General features: G+C 53.1%; 1 protein-coding gene across 12 annotated transcripts in view; it reads left to right on the top strand.

The window, feature by feature from the left end:
• The window catches only part of Tle3 (TLE family member 3, transcriptional corepressor), a 48,684-nt gene that overhangs the window by 37,862 nt on the left and 2,005 nt on the right, over positions 1-8,817 (top strand). For 4 of the 12 annotated variants that reach the window (XM_008836387.3, XM_008836386.3, XM_008836385.3 and 1 more), the window contains exons 9-19: positions 782-901; positions 1,705-1,755; positions 2,218-2,370; positions 2,717-2,858; positions 3,368-3,567; positions 4,327-4,403; positions 4,510-4,759; positions 5,163-5,410; positions 6,221-6,368; positions 6,907-7,057; positions 7,894-7,970. In XM_008836387.3, coding sequence (XP_008834609.1) covers positions 782-901; positions 1,705-1,755; positions 2,218-2,370; positions 2,717-2,858; positions 3,368-3,567; positions 4,327-4,403; positions 4,510-4,759; positions 5,163-5,410; positions 6,221-6,368; positions 6,907-7,057; positions 7,894-7,970 — 1,617 coding nt within the window. The remainder of the gene's footprint in view (positions 1-781; positions 902-1,704; positions 1,756-2,217; positions 2,371-2,716; positions 2,859-3,367; positions 3,568-4,326; positions 4,404-4,509; positions 4,760-5,162; positions 5,411-6,220; positions 6,369-6,906; positions 7,058-7,893; positions 7,971-8,817) is intronic. The other 8 variants (XM_008836392.3, XM_008836391.3, XM_017799009.2 and 5 more) reach the window with 3 other exon arrangements.

The following is an 8,817-nucleotide window of genomic DNA, read 5'->3' as shown; positions in this document are numbered from 1 at the left end:
AAATTATATTGGCCCCTTTAATCTTTGGTTATACTTTCCTTTTGGGTGTTTAAGGCCACACAGTTGGTCCAGATAAACTCTTAAGGTCGTTTGAGGATCTGTTCCTCAGGGGTCACATGGGCTTGGGAGGAGCCCCTGGCTCCTTTCTTTTACCAGTTCTGCCTGTGTGGAGATAAGTCAAAGGTCCTGCTCGAACATGGTTGGCTTCGCTTGGAAGCATGGAGGAAATGATTCCTCTGTGTTGACCCTCCTCTTTATAGACTGGACACTTTTTTCATTTTTAAGGGGAAGGCTTGCTGACCCTGCAGGGTTTGTTTCTTTATGACCTTGGTGCCTCTTCAGGTTAGTAGAGGTCTGGCTGTGTAGGAGCAGGGAATTCACAGTTCCTGGACTGTGGTTAGGGCTTTGTCAGCAACCCAGCACCCTCTTTCATAATGGAAGTTCTACACGTGGTTCTCTATGGCTTTGATAAACTTTCAAGAGTCAGCCTTCCTTTGAGTATATTACTGTGTCAACTACCCAAGTGAGTCACAAGCACCCCTCTCGCCTTCATGAAATACAGGAAACAGCCCACTCACTGCAAGGTTCATTGTTGGACAGTAGTCTCTTGCTTCCAAAAGATTGAGGGCACCCTGGGAATGTCCTTTGTAGACCAGGTCTACAGACACAGAGTGGGGGCTGTCTTCCATCCTCTGTCCCCCGTGCTTAGTTGTGTCAGAGGCTGTGTGCAATACTCCATTCAGCACAAAGTTTTGACCCCCAAGATCTTCTTGCTTTCCAGAACAACTCTGTGTCGCCTTCGGAAAGTCTCCGGGCGAGTGAGAAGCACCGGGGCTCTGCAGACTACAGCATGGAAGCCAAGAAGCGGAAAGCGGAGGAAAAGGACAGCCTGAGTCGATACGTATGTCGGGGTTGGCAGGTGCAGCTGGACATCGTTGCGTTGGGGTGGGGCCCAAGATGTGTCCAGTGCTATGGCCCCAACTCTCTGGAGGGTGGACAATGAGTCTGAGAGATTGGTGGGATGAGCCCAGAGGAAGGTTCATGCACAGCTTATGGACAATTAAGCCATTGTGAAGGGAATGGGCCTGGACATTGTCCCAGCCTACATGGGGCCTAGTGAGAGCTAAAGGCTCTCTAGACAGCTCGTCCAGTGCTGCTCAAAGGGAACACCCTGGCATCCCTGATGTGAGTCCTACAGTCCTCACAGTCCACCTCAAGCATTCAGCCTCTGAGCTAAGACTTCTAACAACCTGATGATACAATGATCCTAGCATGTGATACCCCAGTGGGAACATGGCCATGTGTCCCCCGTTGGCAGACCCAAAAGTGTTGAAAGCTGGGACTCTGGGGCTCTGTAAGCTCTCTTCAGTCTCTCAAAGCTCAGCTATGTTTTTGTGAGATGAAGCCAGTCATCCATCCCAGAGTGACTGAGAATAGCATGCCATCTTGTTAATGTCAACAGCCAGAAAACCAGCTAGGAAGAGGTTCTGGTTTGAGAAAGCTTAGAGATACAGTATTGGGGCAGGTGCCATTGAGGCTGCCCAGAAACCCCAGAGCTCCAGAGGCTGAGCTAGGAAGAACCGGGGAGGCAGGCCAGCTTTGTCATGGAGTGCTGCTCATACAGACTTTGGGGTTTGGCCGGGGACAGGGTTGGCAATGCAGAGTGGGCTCTTACTGACTGGTTGGCTTTTCTTTTGGTTGTAGGACAGTGATGGGGACAAAAGTGATGATTTGGTAGTGGATGTCTCTAATGAGGTAAGGGCAGACCCCTAGCTGGGGTGGCTTGGCACACATCCGGGGTAAAGTCTGTTTTACTGCTGCCAGAACAAGGGAACAAGGCCTCTGGTCTTGGAGCATCTTTGGAGCAGGAGGGTAGGGCAGGGCTTTGCTGCATAGGCTTTGGCTAGGCCTATGTGTATACTGAAAGATCCCAGGTAGCAGCAGTCTTCTATTCCCATAGTCCTCCAGGTGGCCCTATCCATCCCGCCCAGAGGTGGGGGTGTGAGTTACTGGAGAGACTCTTCATAAGGCCGAGTCCAGCCTTGCCAACTAAGAGTTCTGGACTTGTGTGATCTGAGGCAGGCCCTGGTCTCCCCATCTGTGAGGTGAAGGGCTCGGGCTCCAGATTGTTAGGCGCTAGTTGCCCACCACCCTCTCACCTTCCTGTTGCTAGGACAGGGCAGCTTTAGAGCATCTCTGTATCACTTCTGCTTTCAGGACCCAGCGACACCCCGGGTGAGCCCAGCACACTCGCCTCCTGAAAATGGACTGGACAAAGCCCGTGGCCTGAAGAAGGATGCCCCCACCAGCCCCGCCTCGGTGGCCTCTTCCAGCAGCACACCTTCATCCAAGACCAAAGACCTTGGTCATGTATGTGGGCTCTGCCCTGGCACCTTACGGAGGAGGGGAAGAGGGAATGGAAGATGTGTGGAGACTAGAACTCAAGTAATGCCAGTTGCAGGGTGGCTGTGGAAATTGGCTGGGTTTAAATCTTTGCTCTTATCCCATCCTGGCTGAGGCCCTCACTGTTGAATGTTTCTGAGCCTTGGTTTCTGATCTGTAAGATTGGAATCTTCACCACAGTCCCTGCCAAATAGGGACTTCTGTTCAACCCATGCCTGGCTTCATGTAGGACTGGGGGCTAGGCATTCTGCCCATCCCTTGGGAGAAAGGAATCCTCATGGCTTCCCTTGGTCTTTGTGATTTTCCCTCTCAGAATGATAAATCCTCCACTCCTGGGCTCAAATCCAACACACCAACTCCAAGGAATGATGCCCCAACTCCAGGCACCAGCACAACCCCGGGGCTCCGGTCCATGCCAGGCAAACCTCCGGGCATGGACCCGATAGGTATAATGGGTAGGCACCATGGGCCTGGGTCGATCTGATGGGGGCCGGGGGGAAGGGTGGTCCCTGACTAGGCTGGAGCCACGTGGGTGGGTGAGAGCACAAGTGGTATGTCCCAACTGGGACTTCCTAGGTTTGCCCAGTAGTATTCATAGTGAGATTTAAGGAGATGAAAGCCTAGACTTTTGATGTTGATGTATGTATTGGGATTTATAAGGCTGCTGCTGGGCCAGGTCCATGGGAGGAGCTTCAGACAGGTTAGGGTACCTCCAGACCTGCGCTCATCTTTATTGTTAATTTGGCGAGGCTCTGAACAAGCTCCCTTCTGTGGATCTTAGATGCTGCTCAGTAGAAAAAGATGGGCATGTCTTCTGACTCCAACCTTGGGTTCTGAAGTCAGGGATCCCAGTGGGTTAGTTCATTGGTTGGCTGCTTCAGAATGCAAGAAGGCTGTGGCTCCAGCACTGTCTGGCAGGAGGGTGGACCCACTCCCCACTAATGCCTCCTCACTCACCTCACAGCCTCGGCCCTGCGCACGCCCATCTCCATCACCAGCTCCTATGCGGCACCCTTTGCCATGATGAGCCACCATGAAATGAATGGCTCCCTCACCAGCCCGAGCGCCTACGCCGGCCTGCACAACATCCCACCCCAGATGAGTGCGGCTGCGGCAGCTGCTGCTGCTGCCTATGGCCGATCGCCAATGGTGAGCTTTGGAGCTGTACGTAGACCTTTTGGCTCCTTTGGGGGGAGGGGCTGGACAGGGGGTAGGGAGCTCGTGGGGTTGGGGTAGGGTTCCCTACATGCTAAAGGGGCCCTTGGGTGTAGACACCCTGGGGGCAGCTACCCCAATGGGAGAATATTTTTCAGAGAGTTGAGGTCCATTTAACAGGGCACATGCCGTGGGTTGGTAGACCTGGGTTTCACTCTCACCTGCCTGTCAGTTGTCATTTGACCTTAATAGGGTGTTCCTGAGCTGCCTCCTCTATTCTGGCACTTGGGACTAATACCTGAAAGGGAATGGGAAACTAAGTAAGCGCTTAGTGCCATCCAGGTAGTAGGTGTTTAGGAAGTAGGACAGTGGTGACTGGTGGTGGATGAACAGTTAGGATTGGGGATTGCAGAGTGGGCCCCCTTTTCACGACAGTCTCTTTCCGTTCTTCTTATACCTGAGGTGTCCCCCATTGAGCCTCACAACATATTCAAGAAGGAGAAAAATAAAGTGAGCCTCACTCTGCCTAGCAAAGCAGGAGATGCTGGTTCAAAGTTGGGTTCTACACTGCCACCCTATCTTCTTACCATTTTGGCCAGGTCTTGAGGCCTTTTGGCTTCTCTGAAATGGGCTCTACTGAGCAATGCTGTTCATCACCTGATTCTGGAGAGGCCAAGGGTACTGCAGGTCCAGAGCAAGGTGGCAGAGGAGAACAGGAGGGGATGTATGGTGGCAAACTGACTCAAGGGGGTTTGCCTTTCTTTGCAGGTTGGTTTTGACCCTCACCCCCCAATGCGGGCTACAGGCCTGCCCTCGAGCCTTGCCTCCATTCCTGGAGGGAAACCGTAAGTGCTGGCTGTGTTTCTTGACTGCTTCTTAGGGCAGAGAGGGAAAAGCACATCGACCTGGTTGGAGGGTGAATGGTAGGAGTGACCCGCCTCCTTCTTGCAGGGCGTACTCCTTCCACGTGAGTGCTGATGGGCAGATGCAACCCGTGCCTTTCCCCCATGATGCGCTAGCAGGCCCTGGCATCCCCAGGCATGCCCGGCAGATCAACACGCTCAGCCATGGGGAGGTAGTATGTGCCGTGACTATCAGCAACCCCACTCGGCACGTCTACACAGGTGGCAAGGGCTGTGTGAAGATCTGGGACATCAGCCAGCCAGGCAGCAAGAGTCCCATCTCCCAACTGGACTGCCTGGTGAGAGACTGGGGCTCTGCAAACAGATGCTCTGCAAGCATCCCTTAGGGTGTAGGAGGCAGAGGAGGGCCAGACAACCTGGGCCACAGGGGAAAGTCAGTGGCCTGGCTTAGCCATGGGTTGGCTGAGCAGCTTTGAGTAAGCTGGCCAATGTGTTTGATCCCACATTGGGCCATCTGCAAGTGGGGCTGACTGCAAGGTTCATAGGCTTATTGAGTTTGTAGAGAAAGGCCTGAGAGACTGACTGGGTGTAAATTTGAGGATTGGGGCAATCTGACACTTGATGACCAGGGCTTGGGTCAAAAGGATACTAAGTGTTACCTAATGTGGCTTTCTTGGTCCACGAGAGAGCAAGGGGGCAGCACATAACCTAACTACGCCCCTGTCCCCCTTCTCCTTCTAGAACAGGGACAACTACATCCGCTCCTGCAAACTGCTTCCAGATGGGCGCACACTCATTGTGGGTGGAGAGGCCAGCACGCTCACCATCTGGGACCTGGCCTCCCCGACGCCTCGCATCAAGGCCGAGCTGACGTCCTCAGCCCCCGCCTGTTACGCCCTGGCCATCAGCCCTGATGCCAAAGTCTGCTTCTCCTGCTGCAGCGATGGAAACATTGCCGTGTGGGACCTACACAACCAGACACTGGTCAGGTGAGGCTGGCGAGGGAGCAGCTCGGGTGTTTACACTCACCCAACCCAACAGTTTGCTGTGATCTTGGTTCTTTTGGAGGTGTGAAGGGATGGGTAAGGGAAAAGCTAGCTTGGCCTGCCTTGGGCAAGAAGCAGTTGGGGGAGGCTATAGGGAGATGGCAGAGCTGGAGCAGGTCTAGCAGGGCAGCAGAGGGCGGGAGAAAGAGCAGTGTTCTTACTGCTGGGGCTTGGACTGAGCTTGAGTCCTGCCTCTGAGATCTTGTATAGGTCACTTTTAAGGCCCTGTGTGAACTGGGATATCCTCTTGAGTCACACCACATGATAGTGGACAGCAGGATCCACCCATAGTCAGTCCTAGTACTGTCCATAAGATTTTTGGGCTCGCTGTGGACTTCAGCCTTAAAATCTGCAGGATGAGGAGGACAGTTAACGATTAATCGAATCCATGTCAAGTGTCGGTTGAAGCATGTATCCCAAAGGCAGGGGCTTGCTTACTCTGAAACATCTCACAGTCCTCTAGGATCTTCCTGCCTTCATCTCCTTTCGGAGCCTCCAGCTCTGCCTCCTATAAAGAGGGCTTGCTAAGATGTCCACCTGGACAGACTTGGAATCAGAGGTTACCCCCGTTTTCATGGAATCTGTCCTCAGCAACACCCCTTAATGGAGTGGGAAGAGTCCAACCTACCTCTGCTTTCCTGCTGCTTAAGGGTCCAGGCCTCAGTGTCTTCTTCTGGCCTTGCTGTAGAGCTGGCTTGTTTCCTGGGGTTACTGGCAGCCAGGGGCTCACCCTTCTCTGTTTGACTGTCACAGGCAGTTCCAGGGCCACACAGATGGAGCCAGCTGTATAGACATCTCCCATGATGGCACCAAACTGTGGACTGGGGGCCTGGACAACACCGTGCGTTCCTGGGACCTGCGGGAGGGGCGGCAGCTACAGCAACATGACTTCACCTCCCAGGTATGCAGCCCCAACACTGTGTGCCCCTCTTCTCTGAGGCTCCAGCACCTGAGTCGGCACAGGGGGATCTCATGGGGTCTTCATTGTCAAGGGATCACACACAGCCATCTGGGAAGGCTTTCTGGAGGAAATGATGAGAGAATGTAGAGTGAGCGTGGCCTTACTAAAGCCTCCTAAAAACCTTGACCGTGAGCCTGCCTTGTAGCATTCAGTAAAGGCCAACTATTGCTGCTTTTTATTTCTCTTACGCTTGCTTTAATATTTTAATTTAGATGCTCAATATTAAGGAGCGAGCATACTGCTTTGCTTTTGAACCCTGGCCCCACTGCCTGCATTCTTAAAAGTGCCCCTTCTTGGTGTCTAGCTTCCTCCACTGTAGAATGGAGTAGAAATGACATCTTGGTCCCCTAGGCCAATGTGCAGTTGGTTAATGGGCTGAGTTTGTAAATGGTGGATGTAGTATGAGGTGGGTCGCAGCCTAGAGAGCTAGCTGTTCCAGCCTTGCGGGCAGTAGATACTGAGCTCTCTGTCTCTGCAGATCTTCTCGCTGGGTTACTGCCCCACTGGGGAGTGGCTGGCCGTGGGCATGGAAAGCAGCAACGTGGAAGTCCTGCACCACACCAAGCCTGACAAGTATCAGCTCCATCTGCATGAGAGCTGTGTGCTGTCCCTCAAGTTTGCCTACTGTGGTGAGCCTTGGGGCCCCAGCCTGTCATGGGAAGCAGAGTCAGAGGCTTGATCTGATGGGACTTTCGGGGAGGGCCAGGTTCTGCAGTCCTACAGTGAGCCATGCCGGTGTCCCGTCAACAACTTGGAGGGAAGTATCTTTCTTGTCCCTCATCCTTGTCCCTTGGACACAGAGGTCACCCTGGGACACTGAGCTCTTGGGGCCCTTCTTGTTAACCTGGGCAAAAAGACTAGGATACGAAGCAGTTCAGATAGTTCCTGTGGAGGCTGTGGCTACAAGCTTTGGCATCCAGTAGCCTGCTCCTTAGTATGAGCTGGGGAGCTGTGGAAATATCTCTTGACTCCAAAGGATTTGTCTCTAGGGGAGAGAGCTGTGGCTTCGGGGGTATTGGGACCCTAGAATATCCAGAGACATGGCTTGAGAGCCTATCTGAAGGAAAGCACTCTGACCTCTATCTTTTACTGATACTGACTCTCCACACTTGTTAGGGCTTTGCTGTTCCCCATGCTCCCTGCCATCTTCCAGTAGTGGATTGAGAAGGGCCGATTGATCTTAGTGGCTTCAGTGGAAATCTTTTGGGAGATTGCAGTCACTGTAACTAACTGTGAACCTTATTTCCCTGTCCTGGCCTCCTGGCTCTCCCTCTGGGTAGAGAGCAAGGCGTCCATGGGGTGTTCATGTGCCCTGCTTGCAAATGCCTCTCATGAGTGGAAAGCAGCACTAAGCCCCCATTAGCAAGTGTTGGGGTGTTTCCATGGTAGCCATTTACATCTGGGCCGGGTCTGCTGTCCAGGACAGTGAGCCACAGCCTGAAGGTTCTTCTGCTTCTGCCTACAGGCAAGTGGTTCGTGAGCACTGGGAAAGACAACCTTCTCAATGCCTGGAGGACGCCCTACGGAGCCAGCATCTTCCAGGTGCGCCTCTCCTCATTCTCCTCCCGACTATTCCTGAGTCAGGACTGGGCCAAGTGATGGGGCAAGAGCACACACAGCGGGCAGGCAGGACACAGGGAACCAGGAACTGGGAGCAGGCCTGCCCCTGTCTCTGCCTAGCCCCTAATAGATGGGAGCTCCAGAGGAGAAGGTTTGGGAGCTGTAGTGAGACATACCTTCTCCTGCTTAAAGGTTTGTGCCCCGAGGGTAGGAGCTCTGTAGGGGCTCACTCACATGGGACAGAGTAAGGCAAAGTGAGCATACCCAGCTCTGGGCAGCTTGGCCCATGGAGTAGTCCTTTCTGCCATTGATGCTTGGTCAAGTTAGGATGGCCACTGTGACCATCTGTGTGAGAGAGGATGCTAGGGAGGATATGACAGTTTTTTAAAGTAAGTTTTTAAGCTTGAGAGCCCTCTACTTTAGACACATACGGTCACACACACACACACACAATCACAGCAAGCCACTTTCCATTTCTTGCTAAAATATCTGGTGTCCCATATGCCACACATGTCCCTTTCAAGGTCTCTGGTTATGTTGAGGGTCTCAAAGTTTGGTGCCAGCCCTGGCTCATCCAGCTGAGGATCCATCTACTGCAGTTTAGGAATGCTCCTTCCTGCCAGTGAACATAGCAGAAAACCCTTTGCAGAGTGTCCAGTTTCCACCCTTACACCTTGGGCTGAAGATCCTACTGGAGTCAGTCATGAGCTTTTCTATAAGGAGAGGCAGGTGGGAGCAGTGCTCTAGGCCTTGGCAGAGGTTGGCCCCTCCCTGCCTGTGCCTGCTCAGAACGGGAGCTGTTGAGGATGGGAGGTGATTGCATTCAGAG

The sequence above is a fragment of the Nannospalax galili genome, unplaced genomic scaffold (assembly GCF_000622305.1).
Source record: "Nannospalax galili isolate Female #2095 unplaced genomic scaffold, S.galili_v1.0 scaffold54, whole genome shotgun sequence".
In the NCBI taxonomy this organism is placed as follows: domain Eukaryota; kingdom Metazoa; phylum Chordata; class Mammalia; order Rodentia; family Spalacidae; genus Nannospalax; species Nannospalax galili.
The sequence above is the reverse complement of the archived record's forward strand: the minus strand, read 5'-3'. Positions and strand labels throughout refer to the sequence as shown.